At 41.4% G+C, this 25,227-nt stretch overlaps 1 protein-coding gene across 2 annotated transcripts in view; it reads left to right on the top strand.

Moving 5' to 3' along the window:
* LOC141127078 (serine/threonine-protein kinase Nek3-like) overlaps window positions 1-25,227 on the top strand; it is a 51,379-nt gene that overhangs the window by 5,107 nt on the left and 21,045 nt on the right. The window contains exons 3-8 of one of the 2 annotated variants that reach the window (XM_073613253.1): window positions 2,248-2,341; window positions 5,299-5,396; window positions 7,833-7,916; window positions 9,438-9,505; window positions 11,315-11,401; window positions 22,989-23,043. In XM_073613253.1, coding sequence (XP_073469354.1) covers window positions 2,248-2,341; window positions 5,299-5,396; window positions 7,833-7,916; window positions 9,438-9,505; window positions 11,315-11,401; window positions 22,989-23,043 — 486 coding nt within the window. The remainder of the gene's footprint in view (window positions 1-2,247; window positions 2,342-5,298; window positions 5,397-7,832; window positions 7,917-9,437; window positions 9,506-11,314; window positions 11,402-22,988; window positions 23,044-25,227) is intronic. The other variant, XM_073613254.1, reaches the window with a different exon arrangement.

Here is a 25,227-nt window from a genome sequence, read left to right as displayed (position 1 = left end):
TGTACCATCTTGAAAATTGTTTATATTTGGTCTCGTGATATTTGGAACATATCAGGGATTTAAAGGAGATGTGCAGTATTTTCTGACACTGATCTTCAATGAAGGATTGTTGTAAATCCTCTTCCCACAGGAAGGATGCTATATTTCCTTGTTGTGGGGAGAAAAGGCGGCCATGCAAGATTTGCAAAGAGTGACAGATGGGGTCAGAATCAGCACATAGCTGCTCAAATGGGGTTAGCAGATTAGAGTGGGATCTCAGGGGAAGGAGGAGAAGATAAGAAGTGTGGGTGGGGAGGGTTGATGGGGTGTCTTAGGGTATATAACAGTTTGGGGTTGATTTACTAAAACTGGAGAGCGCACAATCTCAGGTAGTCAATCAGCCTCTAACATCAGAGTGTTCAATTAAAGTAGAACTATGTGCAAAACTTTTTTTCACTTTGGATAGAGTAAGGGAGGGTCTTAACCCCTGTCAGTTTACTTTATTTTTGCCACCTGTGTCCCATTGGGGGGATTTCCCTTTTACTTCCTGTCCCATAGCCAAGACAGGAAGTGAGAGGAAATCCCTCCAAACTAGGGGGAATCCCTTGGGGACCCCCAGGTCACTAGTATCCCATCATTGGAAGATTTCCCCAGTATTACTTTTCTTTAATTTCATTTTCAATAAGAATGGTAAACAGGACAATTAAGAGAAGGTGAATCCCCTTAACCACTTCAGCCCCGGAAGGATTAACCCCTTTCCTGACCAAGCCCTTTTTTTGTGATACGGCACTGCGTCGCTTTAACTGACGATTGCGCGGTCGTGCGATGTTGTACAAACAATTGACGTCCTTTTTTCCCCCACAAATGGAGCTTTCTTTTGGTGGTATTTGATCACCTCTGCGGTTTTTATTTTTTGTGCTATAAACAAAAAAAGAGCGACAATTTTGAACAAAAAGCAATATTTTTTTACTTTTTGCTATAATAAATATCCCCAAAAAATATTTTAAAAAACGAATTTCTTCCTCAGTTTATGCCGATATGTATTCTTCTACATGGTAAAAAAAAAAATTGCAATAAGCCTAAATTGATTGGTTTGCGCAAAAGTTATCGCGTCTACAAAATAGGGGATAGATTTATGGCATTTTTTTATTATAAATTTTGTTTTGTTAGTAATGGCGACGATCTGCTATTTTTATCATGACTGCGACATTGTGGCGGACATATCGGACATTTTTGACACTATTTTGGGACCATTGTCATTTATACAGCAATCGGTGCTATAAAAATGCACTGATTACTGTGTAAATGTCAGGGAAGGGGTCAAACACTAGGGGGGGGGCGATCAAGGGGTTAAGTGTGTTCCCTCAGTGTGTTCTAACTGTAGGGGGGATGGGCTCACTAGAACATGACAGATATCACTGCTCTCGATCGCTGGGAGCAGTAGATCCCTGTCATGTTGCTAAGCGGAACAGGGAAATGCCTTGTTTACATAGGCATCTCCCCATTCTGCCTCTCCGTGCCTCGATCGCGGGCCACTGGCGGACATCGAGTCTGCGGGACCTGCGGGCATGCTCCCACTTCGGTGGCGTGTACACACCCGCTAGCCGCCGATGACGGAGTGACGTACGGGTACATCGTTTTGCGCACCCGTGCCATTCTGCCGACGTATATCGGCGTGAGCTGGTCGACAAATTGTTAACAGTGGCAGAGAAAGCAATAAAAACTGACAGGTGTTTTAATCCTTCTCCACTCTATTCAAAAACTAAAAAAAAAAAGTTTTGCCTTTAGTTGCACTTTCAGCGTTGACAAAAAAACTGGAAGCTGATTGGTTTCTATGCAGAGCTGCACCAGGTTTTACACTCTCCAGTTTTAGTAAATCAACCCCTTTGTGCCTAAAGCTCTGCACAATCTGAATGGTTGCCATGAGCAGAACATCCGTTTTTCTGTGTTTTTTCTTTTATATTCCTTCATGTAAAATATATTGAATAATGTAAATGAGATTTGTCAAGTATGACACTACTGTGGTAGTGATACCAACTTTTAGTAGCAGAATTTTTGTTAGATGCAATGAATGAATGAGTTATGAAATCCTAGGATTTTAAATTTGACATTTACAATTACGTTGTAGATCAGGTAAAGTAAATAAAAGTGAAACTAATGTCATTTGTCTTTTATCACTGTTACAAGACATGATAAGCATTTTTATTTTATGGTTATGTACCAGAGTTCAGCACTAAAGTTAAAGAATTTCAAAATTTATGTTCTCAGTCATCAGGGGCAAGTCAGGATTCCAGACAAGAAGCCATTCTTCTGGCAAAGATGAAGCACCCCAATATTGTGAAATTCAAAGAGTCATTTGAAGGTATAGCATATAATAAATAACCTTTGTATTCTTGCCATCTATTACTATTCTTCCATTTTCCCTATAATCATGATAGTTTGTCTCATTCTACCAAAACTGCACTTACACATGCAATGTCACCTTTTAAAGCGGAGGTAAACCCATCCATTTAATATTTTTAAAAAACAGTTACATTTTCGGCACATGCCGGGAATGTAACACTCCCATTGGTTGTGCTCTTAACAAAACTGTCAAACCATCCAATGGCTGGTGTCATAGCTGATCACATTTGGTATCATGGTAGTTGTAGATCAAACAGAGGCCAAGATGGCAGCTTCCTTGGCTGAAAACGATAGGAGGGTTTACTTCCACCTTAAGTGTGTGAGCAAAAAAAAAAAACATTCAGTACACCTATGCAATACAGTATATTTCCCCCGTGCTGCGTCCCTTTAACAACCCTGCAAGTATAGAAAATATATGTTGACCTGCCAGAATTCCAGGGAGCTCCCAACCTTCTGTTTGGGCCAAATATGCTGCCCCTGCTGCACTAAAATCTTAAGCAGTGTTGTCAGCCCTGCCTAAATTCTCCCCTGCTGCACTACAGGAGAACCAGGACATGAGTAGAGAAGGAGGTGTAGCCCATCAGAAGAGAACCAGACAGAGCTGACAACACTACTTGTAATTCCAGTGTAGCAACAGCAGTGTTGTAAACAAGGCATTTCCCTGTTCTGCCTAGTGACATGACAGATCTACTGCTCCCTGTCATCGGGAGCAGTGATCTCTGTAATGTCCTAGGTAGCCCATCCCCCCCTACAGTTAGAACACACTCAAGGAACACAGTTAACCCCTTGATCTCCCCCTAGTGTTTAACCCCTTACCTGCCAGTGACGTTTATACAGTAATCAGTGACTATTTTTAGCTCTGATCGCTGTATAAATGTCAGTGGTCCCAAAATAGTGTCAAGAGTGTCTGATCTGTCCGCCACAATGTCGCAGTCCCGATAAAAATCGCAGATCACCGCCATTAGTAGGAAAAATAAAATTTATAAAAATGTCACAAATCTATCCCCTATTTTCTAGACGCTATAACGTTTGCACAAACCAATCAATATACGCTTATTTTTTATTTATTTTTTACCAAAAATATGTAGTAGAATGTATATCGGCCTAAACTGAGGAAGAAATTAGTTTTTTTTATATATTTTTCGGGGGGTATTTATTATAGCAAAAAGTGAAAAATATAGCTTTTTCCCAAAATTGGCACTAACTAATGTTATCCAAGAGACCATGAGAAAAAGCAGCCATGAGGGCCTCATTCTTCCAACCAACCTCTGCTGCCAGAGTATGGAACTCAATGGCATAATCGGCAACAGTTCTCATACTCTGATGGACATGAGGCCTCTGGCAGCAGAAGTGGAGCGAGCGGGAACGTCAAATATCCTTTTAAGAAGGCTACAAACTCAGGGTAATTCCGGACAACAGATTTTTGCATCTCCCATAGAGGGTTTGCCCAAGCCAAGGTTCTATCAGAAAGCAAAGAATTAATGAAGCCTACTCTGCTTCTGTCTGTAGGGAACGCCTGGGGTAGCATCTTATATTCCAACCTGGTTGAGAAACCCTCTGCATTGAACTGGATTGCCCCCAAAATGCTGGGGAAGCAGAGCAGAAACCAGACATACCTCTTACAGAGGTAATATTAGAGGTGGGTGCTTGCACAGAGGCCAGAGGAGCAGCAGGGATGGCTTGCGAAACTGGTTGTACAGGAGCAGCCAGAGTGGGAGGATCCAGGTGAGTATGAATCAGGAGCGTCTGTAACATTAGGGCAAGCTGATCCATGCGGGTGGTCCTGCTCATCCAATCTGGAAAAAATATTACAACTAGGTGGATTGCCTGCATCTTCTGAATTCATGGCCTTCGCCTAATGTCAGGAACCATGAATCAGAATGACAGAAAATGCAGTAAAAATCACACCTTTAATGTAATTGTAAAAATAGTACAGATGAGGAACGTAGTCAAAACATAAGCCAGGGTTCGGAAGCCAAAACGGGTAATCAGACGAGCCGGTAATCGGGAAGCCAGGGATCAGCATAGTCAGGAGCCAAAGATCAGGATCAGGAACCAGAAGGGACATCAGTTGGGCAAAGTCTTGCCCAACTGATGTACAGGAACTCAGCAGAGACACTAAGGTGAAGGCAAGAAAGGAATGAACAAGGCAGTTTAAATAGCCAGAGGGGGCTGGCTGTAGGCTGGACTGGCAAGCAGGTAACGATAACCAGGTGAGCCACTGGGGAAACAATGAGTGCTGACAATCATCTGACAGTTGAGCAGCCTGAGCACTGAGAAGAGAGCTGCTAAGAAACCAGGCCTAACACCATTCAAATAACACAATTTCTACAGTAAGCCTAGGTTCACACTGACAGCGGGATTGAAATTGTGTGAGTTCAGCGGAATGGGGGGCGATTTCAGAGACATCTGTGTGGGTTCCTGCACAGATGTCTATTGAATTCTCTTCCGAAGTCGCCAAAAGTAGTATAGAAACTACTTTTGGGAATCAGTGTGGTGCCCCACCAATTCAGATGGTGCCATTGCCGGCAATAGCTGCCAATTTGGCATGTGATTTGACGTGTCAAATCGCATGCCAAATCACATCAATGTGAACCTAGGCTCAAGCATGAAGGTGGTAATATCCTGTTATGGGGAAATATGGAAGTTTCACAGTGGAATGCAAAGTAGACAGAGAAGGTAAAATATCTGGGTACAAAGATCGACTATAAAATGATGTTGGGTTGCATCATTACAGACTGCTGGAGAATGAAAAAAAAAAAAACGTAGCTAATCTTGCATCTGCTTGTTTAGTCACACTCTGAACTGTTTGCTGATATATCACTTTTTTGACTTCAGTTGTGTACAGAAAATTATTTTATAGAGGCATTTTGAAGAAAATAAACTATTTCCACCTCTGTTTTTCTTTCTTGACAGAGAATGGCCATCTGTACATAGTGATGGAGTATTGTGAAGGAGGTGACCTGCTGGCAACCATTAAACATCAGAGGGGAAAACTTTTTTCTGAACAGACTGTGAGTGTGGGACATTGTTATAATAGCCTAATGTATATTTAACCCGTTTCTACTGTACATAACTGGGACATAGACATCACCATACATAATAACTTTTCACTAGTGACTTTCTCTATTGGTGTGTGAAAAGATAAAGTGCTTACTACTGGGATGGAGATAACCATATAATATGCAATAAAAACATATCTTAACTAGCAATTATTTCCTTTTAATGTAGCACTAGAGAAATTCCCCTACTTATCCAACAATCTGTTTCTCTTTTTAAAAGCAAAATCCTACATTACCTCCCATTATAAAAAAAAATTCTCTCAAAGAGACTGGGAGAACTAATTGGATACGCTCTTTGAATATCCTAACCCCAGTAAAAAAGCTGTGTCTGCCCTATATAATTTTCTTTGGCAATCGCTGGTTACACCACCACAACAACTGGTCTAACCAAGTAGACCAAGGATTCCCCCCACCTATCTACTGACACTCTTCTAAAAACATAGTGTTTGTCTTGGGGCATGATCAGAGCTACAATGTACCGCAAAATGATGCTTAGGTTTGTCCACTATTCGTACATATTTCCGCATTGCTCTCACCTTATGACCCTAGGCTCCTCATCTTGCTTGCCAAAGTGTGGTCACCCAGACGCAAATTTGCTTCATGCTTTCTGGTCGTGCCCCAGGGTTGTGTTTTTGGCACTCGGTGGTGCGTTGTACCACCACACATTTAGTAAACTACCTACCTCTGACCCCTGAATGTGCACTTTTTGGCGTAATTGACGACCCAGGTACTAGGATCTTCAAGCGGCTACACACAACTCCTCACTATTATATCCCTTGCAGCACGGACAAAACATCCTCCATAAGTGGATCTATCCAGAACCCCACACTATTTCTTTGATAGCTAAACTATCTTATGTTTTTCGCATGGACTGGGTAGAGGCCTCCTACCTGTTGGTACACAACCGCCTATAATGAAGTGTTTCCAATATACCCAGTGGTATCAAACTAGATTGCTAATTAACCCTCCAATTGATTCTGTATCCTCCACTTGATTGGAAATATCTGTTAAAAACCTGGTAGTTAAGACCTCCCCCTTTCCATCTCCACCTATCAATTTTTCACTGACAGCTATCCATCCTGGTACTCACTGTGACTCCTTTCTAGGCCCTGTTCTACTAGTTTACTTTTAAACCATTTTTTTAAGAACTGTATGTAGCGCCCACCTACTTAGGTGTGTGCTAAATTAGTCAGTTAGGAATAGTGTCAGGTAAAGTTGCCAGTGTTTTAACCTGTTGATGTAAGCTGGTTGGTTAATTTGGTTGGGAGATTTGATAGAATAGAGGAGGTTGTGGCCACCTACACTACACATTTCCATTACTTTCCCTGAAATGTTCTGGAAAGTGGGTGGACTGAAGGAGCAGATTGGCAGGTCGTTTTTGGAGACCGCTCTGAACCAATCATTGTTTCGCTTGGGCAGAGGCGGGACTGTTATAAAAACCAAGGTCACATGTTTCCTGGGGGGTTGGAGATGGGATTTTGATCCAGAGAAGCAGCAAGAATGTGACCCTCAGGGGTCCAGGCTTGAAGGCCTGGGGGTGTAATGCTCTTAGTGCTGGATAGCACAAGATCTTGAACCTGAAGGCCTGAGGGTTCAGAGACCTCAGCGCTGGATGGTTCATTCACTAAAGTCACCTAAAGAATCTTCAGGAGCAATGGAGCAGACGTCACCAGCTGGGATGGTTCTGAACATGCAGAGCAGGAAGCGACTGCTAAGAGGATGCAGTAGATCGGGATGAGCCCGGACTTTTCCTGAACTGACCAGGGAGGATTGCAGGAGCCAAGATAGGCAGGTGAGGCCTGGCACTTCTAAAATCCGAATTCCAGGGTGTTTTTCAGAGAGGCACCTGTCGGTTCATTAAGGGAAAAGGATAGAACTACTTTTACAGGAACCAAAGATTTAGAGGCAGCTCATACTTCCTGAAGATACAGACTGTAAATATTGCACATTCTTTCCTATCGCGTATTAAAGGAAAAGAATAAAGTTTAATGTTCAACTGTTCTGGACTGTCTGCTGATGTGTTATTCATGCAGGGGAGGAAAACGGAACCACACTAACAGAAAGGAATGAACTACCAGCAGCTCCCAAGGGAGTAGTGCGCTACATGTATACTGTAATTTTCAATTCTTTCTTCGGCCAAATGTTGCAGCCCCTGACATTGTTAAATGCATTCTCACCTAATATATATATATATATAACAAAAACATGTCTTAATTTCACAAGCAATACAAATTAGTATGGCTAGAAATCTTAATAGGACTATTGTCTTTTACAATGGGCACTTACAGTTGGATTATGTACTTTAGAACCCTCTTCTCTCTCTCTCTCCTCGTTGTTGATATTTACTATCATATATATATATATATGTTTGTTTTGTGTCTCCTGCAGATTCTGCAGTGGTTTGTACAGATGTGCCTGGCAGTGCAACACATTCATGAGAAACGGGTGATACACAGAGATATTAAGTCCAAGGTGAGTCCTGTAACATGTACTGGTCATCTGAACCGAGATCCCAGAGCCAAACTGACCAGGCCTATATAGGATGAATATTGGCAACAATTATCAGTGCATGGAGAGAACATGACATTTAATGCCAATTTGAAGTAATTCCTTATATCCTTCATGTAGACTTGATGAACAACATCTAACGTTTTTTTTTCTATTTAGCTTTAAGCGTATGCATAGTCGGTGTTCAAGGTTAGGTAATTTTATAAAGTTTAACTGCAGTCTGAATGACACATCAATGCCAGAGTGTCTGTGTTTAGATCTGTGCACCCTCTCTTGCCCGCATGTTAAACGTTGGCATGCAATTGTGTTAATGCAGCCGCTGCGTGTGCATCCAGGTCTATGGGCTCAGCTCTGAAGTGGATACAATAAGGCACTAAAGCTAAGTTCACACTAGTGTGTGCCTGTTAAAGAAACACACTACTGTTTAGCAGATGTGTGGAGGTGCCATTTAATCCTTAATGGCACCCCCACACATTGGCAAACCACATGCATTTTCACGCATACGGTGCTGATTTCATGCGGTACAATTTTCAAAAAAGGTCCAGGACTTCTTTTCCTGCATTTTTGGGGGTAGGGCATCCTAGTGAAATGCTGAGCTGAAGGAGCAGCTGAACCTTCAGAGAAATATCTGCTCATTCCTGGGATAAGATGGCTGCCTATAAGGATGACACATAAATACAGAGTGGATGTTTGGAAACTGAAGAATTTTATTTTTTAGGAATTCCACAAGGGACAAGGTGTATTGTTATGGCATTTTTCTAGGGAGTTTAGACCTGTATATTTGTAACATTCAATATTCTTTTGTTGTCATTCTGTGAACAGTATACAGGTATGTCTCAAAGTAAGTATATGCCATAGAAATTTCAACAAAGAGGAATGGCAGCATACTGGTTGGTATTCCCAAGTACCTATCACTATGCTTTAATTGAGATGTCTGGAAACTTCTATCAATACTGTTATTTTTCTTTGCTGACTCCGAAGCATCATACTAGTATTTGGAGACGCAGGAACTACCTATCATTATGCTGAAATGCAGACAAAGAAACATTTTTTTTCCTCTCTCGTGTCATCATACTGTTCCCTGGCGGCCCCTCCTCTCTTCTTGTCTATACCAGATGATCTTACAAGCCAATTGGTATTGACAAGAAGAGAGGAGGGGCCGCCAGGGAACAGCGTGATGACACGAGAGAGAGAACTTACTACTACAGAAGCTCCCTGCGCTACTCTGCATGCTGGCTAATCTCGATCTACCCGTCAGGCGCCAGCTGTTGGCGCTTGACGGGTAGATCGCCACGCACCGCAGATGCGGCTAAAAGTGAAACTGGCCACACTGAGCCATCGGCCCACCGGGAATCTCCCGGTAGTCCCGATGGCCAGTCTATCCCTGGAACACGCTAGTTTTTTATATTTGCTAAGTTTACTAATTTACACATCAAAGGAGCTGACAAATGTAGACAACTGTTTTTCACTTATTTTTCCATGCAGAATATTTTTCTAACACAAACCAGAACAATAAAGCTGGGAGATTTTGGATCAGCACGTATTCTCAGCAGGTATGTGCCAAATCGGGTTCATAATGTAACGTCACTTGCATTGCATTAAAGAACACAGAGGTTATGTCAGGCATATACAACCCCTGGCAAAAAATGATGGAATCACCAGTCCCTGAGGATGTTCCTTCAGTTGTTTATTGTTGTAGAAAAAAAGCAGATCACAGACATGGCCAAAAACTAAAGGCATTTCAAATTCCAACTTTCTGACTTTAAGAAACACTAAAAGAAATCAAGAAAAATAATTGTGGTGGCCAGTAACAGTTAGATTTATAGAACAAGCACAGGGAATAAATTATGGAATCACTCAATTCTGAGGGAAAAAAATGATGGAATCACGAAAAAAACAAACAAAATAACACTCCAACACATCACTAGTACTTTGTTGCACCACCTCTGGCTTTTATAACTGCTTGCAGTCTCTGAGGCATTGACTTAATGAGTGATAAACAGTACTCTTCATCAATCTGGCTCCAGCCTTCTCTGATTGCTGTTGCCAAATCATCTTTGCAGGTTGGAGCCTTGTCATGGACCATTTTCTTTAACTTCCACCACAGATTATCAATTGGATTGAGATCCGGACTGTTTGCAGGCCATGACATTGACTTTATGTGTCTTTCTTCAAGGAATTTTTTCACAGTTTTTGCTCTATGGCAAGATGCATTATCATCTTGATAAATGATTTCATCATCCCCAAACATCCTTTCAATAGATGGGATAAGAAAAGTGTCCAAATTTCAATGTAAACCTGTGCATTTATTGAAGATTTAATGACAGCCATCTCCCCAGTGCCTTTACCTGACATGCAGCCCCATATCATAATTGACTGTGGAAATTTGCATGTTTTCTTCAGACAGTCGTCTGCATAAATCTCATTGGAACGGCACCAAACAAAAGTTCCAGCATCATCACCTTGCCCAATGCAGATTCGAGATTCATCACTGAATATGACTTTCATCCAATGATCCACAGTCCATGATTGCCTTTCCTTAGCCCATTGTAACCTTGTTTTTTTGTGTTTAGGTGTTAGAGATGGCTTTCTTTTAGCTTTTCTGTATGTAAATCCCATTTCCTTTAGGCGGTTTCTTACAGTTCGGTCACAGATGTTGACTCCAGTTTCCTCCCATTTGTTCCTCATTTGTTTTGTTGTACATTTTCTGTTTTCAAGGCATATTGCTTTATGTTTTCTGTCTTGACGCTTTGATGTCTTCCTTGGTCTACCAGTATGCTTGCCTTTAACCGCCTTCCCATGTTGTTTGTATTTGGTCCATGTTTTAGACACAGCCGACTGTGAACAACCAACATCTTGTGCAACACTGCGTGATGATTTACTCTCTTTACCTACATACTAACAAGCAGATTTAATCTGATGCAGGTGTTAGTGTTTGTAATGAAAATTTACAGGGTGATAGTGGTGGCTCTAATGTATAATGATTAAAATGAAGGCAGAAAAATCTGGGATCTTTTTCTGAAATTGGCCTATTGGCAAACTTTACAGTATAGACTGTATTCCAGTGTGACGGAGCTTAAAAAATGGGCTGTACTGAATCACTATTGCCCCAGTAATGCCTCTCTTCTGTTGATAAATTTTAATTAAAGTAGACAAAGAGGGCCTAAAAGGAGAGGAAGTTTTTGCTGTGCATATACAGCTAAGTGGTGGGCACTGAAGAAGAACACAATGCGCATTAAGTAGACTATATAGAGTTTTATAGAAGAAAGGACAAACAATATAAAACCAAGTTCTCTCAATGTACTCTTGTCTAAATCTTATTTGTCCCTTTTTTGTTTTTTTGTTTTTTTGTTTTTGGTCAGTCCAATTGCTCATGCATGCACATATGTTGGGACACCTTATTATGTGCCACCTGAAATTTGGGAAAACATACCATATAATAACAAAAGGTAAGTGTTAATAAACATTGCAGTGCTAGCAGTTTATGTTTATTAAATTGCATTAATAGTGTCCCCATCCATAAATGTTACAAAATGTTTGCATGGACTGCCATTATTATTGTGTATAATTTATGCTCATCATAATTATTGGTTCTTGGGACAGTGGACTACAAGACTTTGTACTAAGGACAAGGACACTTGTGATATTTTAATCACAAGTTCATGTTCTTGTGTTTTGATTGGAGCGATCCTTATTGGGGTCAGTTTAATACTAATCTTCTGATGGGGCATCCACAGCACTTACTGATTATGTACAAAGTGCAATATCCTATTTAGATTTTAATGAAATTAAGTGAGAACTTTAAAAATGAGTGTACATTGGTTACCACGGATTTAATGTACAATTAGGTTCGATATTTGACACATTAAAAATAAATCCATATTTATTATGCCATCCACACTTGCCTAGCTGCCCTGTCTGCACATTCCCTTTGATCCTAATCATTTATAACTAGTAATCCCCTCCTATCAGCAGGGCCAGCATTTTATCTCTGAAACCCCATGGGCACACAACCTTTGGCACCTAAAGAACCCCTGTGCAAGGATCCTCCTTAGAATCTTGGAATATTGTATCAATGCATAAATATACTTTTTTATGCTGTCTGTTAAAACTTTTATAATATGGATACATGCAGAGCCAATGATCATATGGGGGAAAGCTGCCTTTTTGCATCTATCTTTACAAACCTACGGTGTTTAATGATAAATTGACCCTGCCTATCACAACCTACCACTACATTTCCTTTTATATCTAGTGTTTACCCACAACTTTCATCTTAAAATAAGTGGAGCTGGCAGCATCTAGCCACAATGCCAATTCTGTCCTTTTCCCCACTTGATTTAAATGAAGAACAACATCCTGTCAAACAAAATGTACCTGTTCATGGACCTACTGGCCAATCAAAACTGCCTGAGAATGTTTAAATTGTACATGTGTGGACAACAGTACTCATTAGTCTATGTGTGGACTTAGATTGTAAATTAATTTAGGCAAGTCTCCATTCTTCAATGTAGTCATGTTTTTGTACTTACTTTATTTGACATATGTAATATGTTTTCTGATAATATTTAAAGCGTTTGTTAACCAAAAGAGAAAAAAAAATTGACCCTGCTTCTTTTAAAGCATGTTTGGCCCCCTGTAACACCTAAAAATCCTGGCTGATCCTGCCAGTTTATGCCCTCCCCTCTGCAAACTGACCACGGTATATCATGGCTGCCAAGCCCTGACACCGTGGTCAGTTGACGTGACAGCAGCTGCAGCCCTGCTCTCTGTCTCCTGTGTCCTCCTCCCCCCTCCCCTCCCTGCCTGTCAGCTATTACCAATCCCACCCCCCCTCCCTGCCTGTTAGCTCTTACCAATCCCACCCCACCCCCTCCTGCTGCTGGAATACCTTGAGGCTGGGTTCACATATGAGCACGCAGCGGCTCACAGCAGGAGTCCGGTGCATCCTTCCTTGTTAACCATTTCAGGTACGATTTCAGACAGAATTTTTGGCTGAATTCGGACCTGAAACAGACCAAAAGAAGCCCAGGGCTCCTGTGCAAATCGCACCAGAGCCGCCGCGGAGATATGTGAACCACCTCCATGGTCACAATCTCCTGATGTGCGAATTGGATGTGGCAAAATCCGCATCCAATTCGCACTAGTCTGAGCCCAGCCTTAGACAATACACACAATCCCCCCTGTGATAAAGCCTTCTATGCTTCAGTGTATGTTCTTTGTAAAAAAAAAAATGCCTATTTCTACCTGAATTCACAGCGCCAAACGGCGGTCACGTGACTCCTCGAGGCTCCCCTCCTCCCCGGCTGATGGGGGGAGGGGGGATTCCTGGCCCCTCCTGCTACAGCTGTCAGATCGGGAGAGGGAGCCTCACGTGACTGCCAATCGGCGCTGTGAATTCAGGTAGAAATAGGCTTTTTTTTTTACAAAGAGCATACACTGAAGCATAGGAGGCTTTATAACAGAGGGGCTTGTGTGTAGTTTATAAAGTGGGTTAACAATCACTTTAATATCTTGGTGCTTATTAACCAGTTTCGGACCTTAGACATGCTCCATACATCCAAAAAAGCTTAACCAAAGAACACAGGGCGTACATAGCACATCCTATACAAAAGACGAAAAAAGAGTTTCCGAAAAGGTATTCTTCAAAAAGGATTCATTGGTTATAGGGACTAACAATTTTATTAGATATCCAATAAGACACTTATTTAAGGACAACCAACTGAAGGAATCCTTCTGAAGAGGAACATTACTTATCCTAAACTTCCCAGTGGTTTCTCCACGAATTAATAGGAACGTATTGGTGAATTCTAAATTCAGGGATAAACGAGTATCTGGAACAAGACGTCTTAACGGTGAGCTGTACTAGTTTCCCCTTAGTGCACGCAAGGGGAAAGCAATTTTGCTATTATAATCCGTTTTGTTTCCTTGACCAATGCTATCCCTCCTATAACTCACTACGATCCATACTCATATGTTCATTACTCCACTCCTGTGTCTCCCTTGATGGTTGAAAGTAATGTCTTTTGCTTAAGCAGCTCACGTCCTTAAATCATGCTCGAGTGAAGATCCTAAGAATTATGCCGTTTATACACATGTACAACTTCTTCTCAGAACGGTTTTGATGAACTTTCATTGGCAATAGGATCCTTTTAGGTTATGTTTTGAATTACCATTCAGAGTCCGTGTCACGGATCCAAACCACTCTTTAATCAAATATTGCCTAAATCAGAGTCCTCTCTTTTCTGTTGAGTCGTTCATTCATATAGTATGGAGTGTTAGATGTGTATGGTTGAGTGTGGGAGACACCGGTGTCTCTTTTTAAGACCCTTTGTTGTCTTTTTTTTTAAATTTAATCATCTTTATTTATATTCATACAAAATACATCCCAATATACAGTATTCTTACAGTATCATATTACTAGTGAAACAAAACACCACACCTGGATGTACATAAAAACCCGATGACAAAAGTGCTCTATTATTTTTTATAACCTTATCCCTTTCCCTTACCCCTCCCCTCAGCCCCCCCTCCCTCCCCCCCTCCTCCCGCCCCACCCCATTCACATCATTCTAACACGTATTAACATTCCCATTCGTAAGGGCATTATCTCTATATTTCACTACAGCGGGTATCCCACTTCCTCCAGCCAGGGTTTCCAAAGTTTTTTAAATGCTTTTAGGTTCCTCCTTTTTATATATACTGCCTTTTCCTTCCACATTGTTTCAGTCACCGTTTTAATCCACTCATCTTTCCGTGGGGGGGTTCTTGCCTGCCATCTTTGAGCAATTAACTTTCTTGCCTGAAAGAGACATCTCTGAACTATTGTAGTTTTGCAGATTCCTATATCCATTCTCTCCCCTACTCCCAAGATACATAATTTCGGGTCCATTTTAAGTTCTAGGGAGAAGACCTTATTGAGGGTTTCTACAATCTCTGACCAATACCGGAATAATTTCGGACATTTCCATAGCATATGTAACAAGTCCCCCTCATCTTGACATCTAGGGCAGTTGGCATCCATTCTCCTCCCAAATTCGAATAACCTTTTAGGGGTGTAATACGTCCTATGGAGTACCATTAGATGTGAAATCTTTTGGGCGGGGGAAACCGACACCCGATGTCCCCCCGCTAGTATCTCCCTCCACTGCCCGTCTGAAAACACGCCCAACTCTCTCTCCCATTTACCTCTACTTTTAAGTTTTCCCGGGGCCTCTATGTTGTTTTTACAGATATGTGGGTATATTTCAGCTATAGACCCACAGTGTCCCTCTTGGTCACCCAGCTTCTGGAGCACGCTGGACTCATTCCAGGAGGGACCCTGGTCCCCAAACTGTGTCTTTAGAGCATGTTTAACTTGTATGTAGTTATATAATGAACTATCTGGTATGTCGAATTCTTCTTTTAATGCGGAGAAGGGTTTTAGTGAAGACTGATTATATAGCTGAGCTAATTTCTCTATTCCTCTTTTTTCCCATATTTTAATTGTTCCTATTTCTTGTAGTTCTTGTAAATTCTTATTATTCCACAAAGGAGTGTGTTTGATCCAACCATTCATTCCCAACAGCGCTTTGATGGATCTCCAAACTTTTTTTATTAATTTGACCGTAGGGGTTTTATGTATAAAGGAGTCCGCCTCCAAAGTCTCTATCACGGTTCTATGGGGGGCTCCCGTAATCATCAATCTCTCATTGCTATTTTTCCCCAAGTGCTGCAGCTGGGCTGCCAAGAAATAACTACGTGGGTGCGGTACTGCCATCCCCCCTTCCCGCAAAGGGAGTTGTAGGGTCTGCAATCTTATCCTAGGAGAACCCCCTTTCCATATAAGGTCTCTAAATATTGTTTCTATTTTATCAAACCATTTCCTGCTTATCCATATTGGCGAGTTCTGCATTATATACAGTAATTGGGGGAGCCATAGCATTTTAATTAGATTACACCTCCCCGCTGTTGATAACGGGAGGCCCTTCCATATTTCTATCTTACTTTTAAATTTCATTAACAGGGGGGTTAAATTATTATCTAGGTAACTCTCTGGGTCCTTAGTTATCTTAATACCTAGATATTTTGTTAACGCATTTATTTCTAACCTGTTATTATTTGAGGGGGTATCTACACTATCGGGGTCTAATGGCAATAAAACTGATTTTCCCCAGTTTATGGACAATCCCGAGATTTTCCCAAACCTTGAGAATATATCCATTACTTGTCTCAGGGATCCCTCAGTGTCTCCCATGAAAATGAGGACATCGTCCGCATATAATGCGATCCGCTCCTCACCATCCTCCCTCTGGAAACCCACTATTTCCCTATCTTGCCTTACTGTTGTAGCTAATGGCTCCATGGCTAGGGCAAAGATCATGGGAGACAAAGGGCATCCCTGCCTTGATCCCCTCTCTAATTTAAACCCAGTCGAATAATCATTATTGACTTTTACTTTTGCATTTGGTTCATTGTACAATACTTTAACCCAGTTGATAAATGAGGGACCGAAACCATACTCCTTTAATACCCTCCAGACATATTCCCATTCTACACTGTCGAATGCTTTTACCACATCCAACAGCAGAATTGCCCTCGAGCCCCTGTTTTCCGTGGGGATCTGTAAGTTCAAAAGAACTCTCCTGATGTTCATACTGGTTGTTCGATGGGGTATAAATCCGTCTGGTCCAGGTGAACTATTTTATGGATCACTTTCTTTACTCTGGTAGCTAAAATTTTTGCTAAGATCTTTACATCTGCGCAGAGTAATGATATGGGTCTATATGACCCAGGGTCCAGGGGGTCTTTCCCCTCTTTATGCACTACTATTATTGTGGCTTCTGTCATTGAAGTGGGTAACCTCCCTTGCTCTTTTGCCCAATTAAATACGTCCAAGAGTTCCTGGAATAGTACCTCCCCATACTGTTTATATATCTCGACTGGGAGACCGTCGGGACCTGGTGATTTATGATTGGCCATTTCTGATACTGCCGTTTTAATCTCTTCTATAGTAATTGGTCTTTCCAATTCATCAACATCCATCTCCTCCAATGTTGGTGTGTCGATATTTTGAAAAAATTTGTCCATTTCCCCCTCATCCATGGTCCCACTAGATTTATATAACCTCTTATAGTATTCTTTAAACGTCTCAGTAATCATTTCTAATTGAGATGTTGTCTCGCCTTCCGAGGTCTTAATGACCGGGACCACGGATGGGGGGGAGCCGGACCTGACTATATGGGCCAGTATCTTTCCAACTTTTTCCCCTTCCCCGTACATAACTTGTTTCTGGAATGCCCTTTTATTTTCTACTTTCCTAATTATTATATCTTTATACCTTTGTTGTTTATTTTCCCACACTCTCTGTTTTTCAGGGGAAGGTTCGTTTGTGTACTCTCTTTCAGCAGCAATTAATTCCCTCTTGAACCGCTCCTCCCAATCCCGGGATGTTTTTTTAATTTTTGACACCTTCTGTATAAGTGAGCCCCTTAGATATGCCTTCAGTGCGTCCCACAGCACCCCCCTCGACGTGGTGCCCGAATTGAACTTTATGAATTCTTTCAATTCTGCTATTACCCCTTCCTGATTCTCTATTACTTCCAACCAAGCTGGATTCAACTTCCATGTTCTATAGGTTTTCTTATGACCTGGGTTTATCGAAATTGTGAGCGGAGAATGGTCCGATACTCCTCTAGGTTGATAGTTTATGTTATTTATTGCTTGTGATGCTAGGCCATTACCTAAAACTAAGTCTATCCTTGACAGTGAAGCACAGGAACTCGAGCAGCACGAAAACTGCTGAGCCCTCGGGTTCCGTGTTCTCCACATGTCAAGCAGCCCTGCTTCTTGAAGGAATTGTTTCAACCGGTTTTCCTGCTTTCGTTGACTCTGTTTCCCCCCAGGGAATCTATCTATTTTATTATCCAAAACCATGTTAAAGTCCCCGACAACTATAACTGGTAATTCAGCCTTGTCAATTATAAATTCCATAAGGTTATACATAATATCCAGTTTAAACGGGGGAGGAATATATAAATTAGCCAGTACACATTCCAGATTCTCTATTACACAATGCAGGAACACATACCGCCCCTTTTCGTCTATCCTGCACTGTCTGCAAATGAACGCTACCCCACTACCAATCAAAGTTGATACTCCTCTAGAGTAGGAGGTATATGTAGAGTGGAACTGATGTTGATATCTCTTGTTCCATAAATTATTTTTAGTATCTTTTGTCAGGTGTGTCTCTTGCAGACAGGCAATTTCGACTTTAAGTGTATCTAAACCATCATACACTGCTGCTCGTTTCACAGGGGAACCCAACCCTCTAACATTCCATGACCCAATGTTCAGGACCATGATTTATTACTTATATTTATAAACAGGAGAGCCTAAGTTAAGGGGAAAAAGCAGTAATAGAGGCGAGCAAAACACCAGCAGAAAGAAAGGAAAAAGAGAAAAAAAAAAAATAAAAAAAAAAAAAAAACCACATCACCGCTAAGTCCCCTCCCTAACGCCTTACGTTCCCGACTAACTAAAGTGCTTATCTCTACTAAAAAAAAGGGTTTTTTTCCCCATCCCACAACCTTTTTATTTTAGTGAGTTCAAGTCCTAAGGACCTATGCATAATACACGTGACGTACGTATTTACCATAGCTATTTATAATTTACTAGTGTATTCAGTACAACCCTGTGAAAAAATATAATTTTTTTGTGCAGTAAGAATTTCCTTACGATCCTAAAATACAAACGTATCCTTTTCTGTATCTTCATATTATAATCATTACCCTCTCCTTCCCACCTCCCCCATCCCTCCCCTCCCCCCCTACACCATTCTAGGTCCCCCTTGTAGGCTTTTTTAATGACCGTCACCCACACCTCTACCCCTACCCTTCTTACTCTCAATCCTCCCCCCCTCCCCTCACCCCCCCTCCCTCTCCTCCATCCCTCACCCATACGAAAACCTATCTTGTTCTATCACAACCCTGTGAATCCCCCCACCCCACACATACAAGTCATATCTTTTTGTACTCTTTCCTTCCTCATTTACAGCCCCCGTTTATTTTGGCATAAGCTGGTCTTTCTTTTCTTCCAACCATGCTCGCGCTCTCTCTGGGGATTCAAAGATCTGACTTCCCCCCAGCGCATTTACCCGAAGCCTGGCGGGGTAAAGGAGAGCATACGTAATGTCATACATTTGGAGGCTACGCTTAATACCCAGAAATTCCATCCTGCGCTTCTGCAATTCGGGTGAGAAGTCAGGGTACATTGATATCTTGGCTCCATTATAATACAGGTTCCTCCTTTCTCTAGCCCTTCGAAGAAGGGTCACCTTATCCTTATAGTTTAAGAACTTTAGTAACAAAGCTCTTGGGGGACTACTCTGAGCAGGGGGTCTAAATGGAACTCTGTGTGCCCTTTCAATGGAGAACTGCTGTGAGAATGTTTCTACCCCAAAAGTTTCAATTAGCCATTTTTCCATGAAACCTGTCGGGTCTGATCCCTCGCTCTTCTCTGGGAGCCCAACTATCCTCACATTGTCTCTCCTGAGTCTGTTTTCCATTTCGTCGAATTTTTCCATAAGCCTTTTTATCTGATCTTTCTGTGCTTTTAACTCTTGCTTCATTGGGTTTAAGTCATCTTCCAGCAGACTTATTCTCCCTTCTATTTCTGTCACTCTTTCTGCCATTTTCTTAAGATCTTGGCTTACATGGGCTAGTTCTTCCTTTATGTCTTTCATTTGATCCGCCATATTGCTCAGGGATTGTTTGCATGCGTTAACTGCAGTAAGGATTTCTTTAAGGGTTGGTTCGCCTTCCATTGCATGTATCTGGGTATTACTTGTTTCTGTTGTTTTCCCCACCATACTCGCATCTTTGTTTGAGGGGTTCTTTGTTGTAGTACTATTTAGGAGCGTGTTCATTTGGCCCAGGCTCTTCCTGTCTGAAGCTGTTTTGCTTTGTATCTGCTGCCCCCCTTTTGTTGGTGTATGGTCTGATATGTTAACCAGTCTCTCCAATTTTGCAGTTGCCGCCACTGCAGCTGCCGTTGCCCCTGCTACCAATGACACTCCACCTTTATCTTTTTCTTTAGCTGAGCGTAGAGAATGAGACCCCATAGATTCCGCATTTGTTTGCTCGTCACCCTTCCTTCTTGTTGACATGTCTGACTCCTCCGGCCGCTACCAATTAGTATTATTTATCCCGCTACAACAACACAGTAAGGGAGCCAGGAGTCAAACAAAAAAAAAAAAAAAAGAAAAAAAAAAGGGCCCCCAAGATTTGATCAATATGAGGGAGTGGCCGATGCACAGGGAGGCACAGGGAGGCACTTTGGAAGCTTCAAACGTGTTGTCAGGTAGAGCCCTGAGATTAAACTTCTCAGTGTAATATGTCAATATGTTATAATATGCCGCTACCGTGTCATATGCTACCAACAAGTCCCAGTAAGTCCCACACGTACACTGGCATATATGAGCTTCCTCCCACAGTGGAGGGTATACAGGGTTTAAGGAGCTTTAGATAGCTCACTCTCATCTCCGTCAGGTTAAACAGTTCAATAGGTTCGACTATAAGCCTATTCACTCACCCAAGGTGCCACTGTATCATTGCTTCGGGGGGGACTCGGGTACCTCCTCACTCCGGTCCTCTGCTGTGGTTTCTCACACCGGGACCTCCGCTGTTGACGCTCCGACGTCAGTGTATGGGGCCGACGAGATGACTCTTCTCAGTCAAATTCTCAATCAATTTCCCGCGAGAGCTTGTCTCCGCTTGACTTCCCTTTAGGAACTGTAGTCCTCTGAAGCCTCCCGGGAGCCTCCGAGGAGTAAAGGGAGATGCAGTGCAGTACTTCGGCTCCTGTAGCTGGACGCTGGGGGGAGATCACAAGATGCAAGGTACGGGCGGCAGACAGGCGCAGGGGCTGCAAGGTTCAGGCATTAGCGCGGCATGTATCCCTCTATCTTACGACCGGAGATGGGCATTTTATTCATTCTATGGTGGGAGTGGGGTGGACACACTCACTCACACTCCTCACCTCACCACCTCACTCCATCATCCGCTCCGCTTCCGGTCCCGCCTCCTCCAAGTACCACCCTTTGTTGTCTTAATTTTAACTAAACCTCTTTGGAGGAAGGTATTTAAACTATATTATATGTTAATGTTTTTTCTAATTTTTGTGGATATCTAATAAAATTGTTAGTCCCTATAACCAATGAATCCTTTTTGAAGAATACCTTTTTGGAAACTCTTTTTCCGTCTTTTTGTATATGCTGCTCTATTCACAGGATTGCTAACCTGGAGGTAATTTTTAATAATCTCCAGGAAATTGTTACCTTTATCACTATTTAATCTTATGGGTTGCTATTTTCAGTCGTGAGTGTGTTGTGGTCTATTTAGACACATCCCTGAGACCCAATTAACTAGGACTAGTTTTGGATGAGCTATAGTTTCCTTCCCCTCCCCCCATCCCCCTTTTCTTGTATATAGCACATCCTGTTTGACTAACCCTGCAAGTGTTCACCCAGCTGTTATACTGGCAATTCCCAGCTGTAAAAATTATACAGCAGGGGCTGCAATCACTGCTGTAAAAAAAAGCTGAGCTTTTGAACTGTGTTTGTAAACACAGTTCAGAAACATGATTCAGAATTACAGTGTAAAATTGTTACATGATATTTTCTTTGTTTTCGTTATATGAAGATCAAGGAGTGATCTATGATCTACATATTATGAAAGTTAACTTTGCAATGCTTGGTACTAGAAAAATTATTTTTGTGTCATCAATAATGGGACACAGTATAGAATAAAATGTATACGTTTTATAAAAAAACTGTATTTTTTTTTTTTAAACACTGATCAAAGTAAGGAAACGTTTCTTGTTTTTTTTTTGTTTTGTTTTTTTTTTACATATTTAGTCTATAGATACAAAGAAAATATTTTTATTTAAACCAAAAGAAAGCCTTATTTGTCTCTCCAAAAAATGATATATGTACTACTTTAACGACATATTTGAATTTTTTTGGAGGGGGGGTGGGGGGTTTGTTTAGACAGGTACCCACTCCCACTTCTGGTCGGATCGCTGCTGCAATTCCATCAAAAGTTCTCCTCCCCCCTCCCTGCCCAGAATCTTTTGGGACAGGTCACAGGTCCCAGAAGGCTGCGGGACCATTCACAAAGCACAGCACACCTCACGCATTTGCGGTGCGAAGCCAGCTGTGAAGCCGCAAGGAGTCACAGCAGGCTGCCCACCGTTCCTATGCCGGGGACCCAAAGACCAGTGAAGAACCAGCCCATGTGAGGACGGTGCTGGATTCCTGAACAGGTGAGTGGCAGTTTATTAAAAATCAGAATTTACAGTTTTTGTAGCTGCTGGCTTTTAATTTTTGCAGAACTGACTGAAGCTACTCTTTAAATAACTGCAAAGTTGTCACCAAATAAACAGGTCCATAGCATAAATGTAAAACTTGTGCTGGTCAATAAGGGGTATTCAGAAACAATAGCTGAATTGTGGTTAAATAAAGAATAATAATAATAACAGATACATATGTACCAGAGCTTATGTGATATATCTTCACTGCATATCAAATTTTTCTCCGTGCCTTTTCTGCACAAGCTATAAAAACACAGTTTAATGGTAGCAATAGTCGTAGAAGTTGCGGATACCTAACAATGATGAAAACTCTAAACCCCCCCACCCACCAATCCTGCCTACTACTGCCCATTTGATGCCACTGCTACTTGCCTATAACAATACTTTGACTCCCCATCATTTCCTACCACTAACCATAGAGGAGCAGGTTTGGGGTCACACAGGGGCATTAAGGGAACGATATCACCCAAAGTGCACTTCACTGCCCCTCTGCCCACCACCCAGGGATAGACGGGCACATCAAAGGGCTTGGACCTCCTCTGCAGTACAAGCACTGTAGCACCTTTTTCCAGGGTAAGAAAGTGACATCATTCTTAAAACACTGTTAATATCATTAGTCATTTTGTTAAATTTTACAGTTTTTTGATTCTGCATTTATCATCACAGTATTCCTATTCTTTGTTTTAGTGATATCTGGTCATTGGGATGTGTGTTATATGAAATCTGTACCCTAAAACATCCAGTAAGTAAGCACTCTTATTTTACAGTTCTACATATCCACAATCCAATGCATAAAGGAGATCAATAGTCTTTTAAACGTGTGCATGTGTATACTGTATACAGTTGTGCTCATAAGTTTACTTACCCTGGCAGAATTTATGATTTCTTGGCCATTTTTTCAGAGAATATGAATGATAACACAAAAACTTTTCTTTCACTCATGGTTAGTGTTTGGCTGAAGCCATTTATTATCAATCAACTGTGTTTTACTCTTTTTAAATCATAATCACAACAGAAACTACCCAAATGAGCCTAATCAAAAGTTTACATACCCTGGTGATTTTGGCCTGATAACATGCACATAATTTGACACAAAGGGGTTTGAATGGCTATTAAAGGTAACCATCCTCATCTGTGATCTGTTTGCTTGTAATTAGTGTGTGTGTGGACACACTAATGATAGATGACAGACCCTTGCATCATCCATCCAGTGCTGCACTGACGTTTCTGGATTCAGAGTCCTTGGGAAAGCAAAAGAATTGTCAAAGGATCTGCGGGAAAAGATAGTTGAACTGTATAAAACAGGAAAGGGATATAAAAAGTAATTGAGAATGCCAATCAGCAGTGTTCAAACTCTAATCAAGAAGTGGAAAATGAGGGGTTCTGTTGAAACCAAACCACGGTCAGGTAGACCAACTAAAATTTCAGCCACAACTGCCAGGAAAATTGTTCAAGATTCAAAGAAAAACCCACAAATAACTTCAAGTGAAATACAGGACTCTCTGAAAACATGTGGTGTGGCTGTTTCAAGATGCACAATAAGGAGGCACTTGAAGAAAGATGGGCTGCATGGTCCAGTCGCCAAAAGAAAGACATTACTATGCAAATGCCACAAAGTATCCCGCTTACAATATGACAAACAGCACAGAGACAAGCCTCAAACCTTCTGGCACAAGGTCATTTGGAGTGATGAGACCAAAATTTAGCTTTTTGGCCACAACATGGCAATGATCCAAAACACAAGACCAAGTCGACCTGTCATTGGCTACAGCAGAATAAAGTGAAGGTTCTGGAGTGGCCATCTCAGTCTCCTGACCTCAATATCATTGAGCCACTCTGGGGAGATCTCAAATGTGCAGTTCATGCAAGAATTTACAGGAACTGGAGGCTTTTTGCCAAGAGGAATGGGCAGCTTTACCACCTGAGAAGATAAAGAGCGTCATCCACAAATATCACAAAAGACTTCAAGCTGTCATTGTTGTTAAAGGGGGCAATACACGGTAGTAAGAACTGGGGTATGTAAAATTTTGATCAGGGTCATTTGGGTAGTTTCTGTTGTGATTATGATTTAAAAAGACTAAACACAGTTGACTGATAATAAATGGCTTTAGCCAAACACTAACCACGAGTGAAAAAAGTTTGTGTTATCATATTCTCTGAAAAATGGCCAAGAAATCATAAATTCTGGCAGGGTATGCAAACTTATGAGCACAACTGTATGTTATTCCATGTGTGAAGAGAGCAACTAAATGCAAACATATTTTATTTTCTTTGCGTTCGTTAGCGTATTAAAACGCTTATGATTTGTAATGATATGTGGCCAGTCTTTTTAATTATTATACATTAATGCAGATTGAAGTGAAAAATAACAAAATTATTGCAATGAAACGAATAATGATAAAGACCTTATTATAGCATCTTAAGGTGACTTTTTCAACGAAAGATGAATTTACATTTATATTTGAGCAACTACTGCTACAAGGTTAACATGCTAGTGATGAATGGTAGTCTTGGTTGGCTAGGACCAGATTGAAAATATAACCAGTGACATAAACTACATTCGGTATGAAAGAGAGCTACATTAAAGTGGTTGTAAACTGTTAAACCACTTTTCACTACAGGTAAGCCTACCATTGATATCTCCTAAACCTGCATCAGCATGTGCCAATGTCATCACGGCTCCGGCCAAATACAGTGCCGGAGCCCGCGATACCCGGAAATAACTCCAGGAGACATGACACCAGGCAGAGCAGTGTGCCGGGACCGCTACGGGGGGCTTCGATCTAAGGTAAGTATTTCATAATGAGCTAGTATGCATACTAGCTCATTATGCTTTTGTCTTGCAGGTTTTTTTTTTTTAGTGTGTGTGTGTGTGTGTGTGTGTGTGTGTGTGGTTTTTTTTTTTTTTTTTTTTGCAAAATGAAAT

The sequence above is a fragment of the Aquarana catesbeiana genome, linkage group LG02, assembly GCF_042186555.1.
Source record: "Aquarana catesbeiana isolate 2022-GZ linkage group LG02, ASM4218655v1, whole genome shotgun sequence".
In the NCBI taxonomy this organism is placed as follows: Eukaryota; Metazoa; Chordata; class Amphibia; order Anura; family Ranidae; genus Aquarana; species Aquarana catesbeiana.
This window is presented reverse-complemented; position numbering and strand designations above follow the sequence as displayed.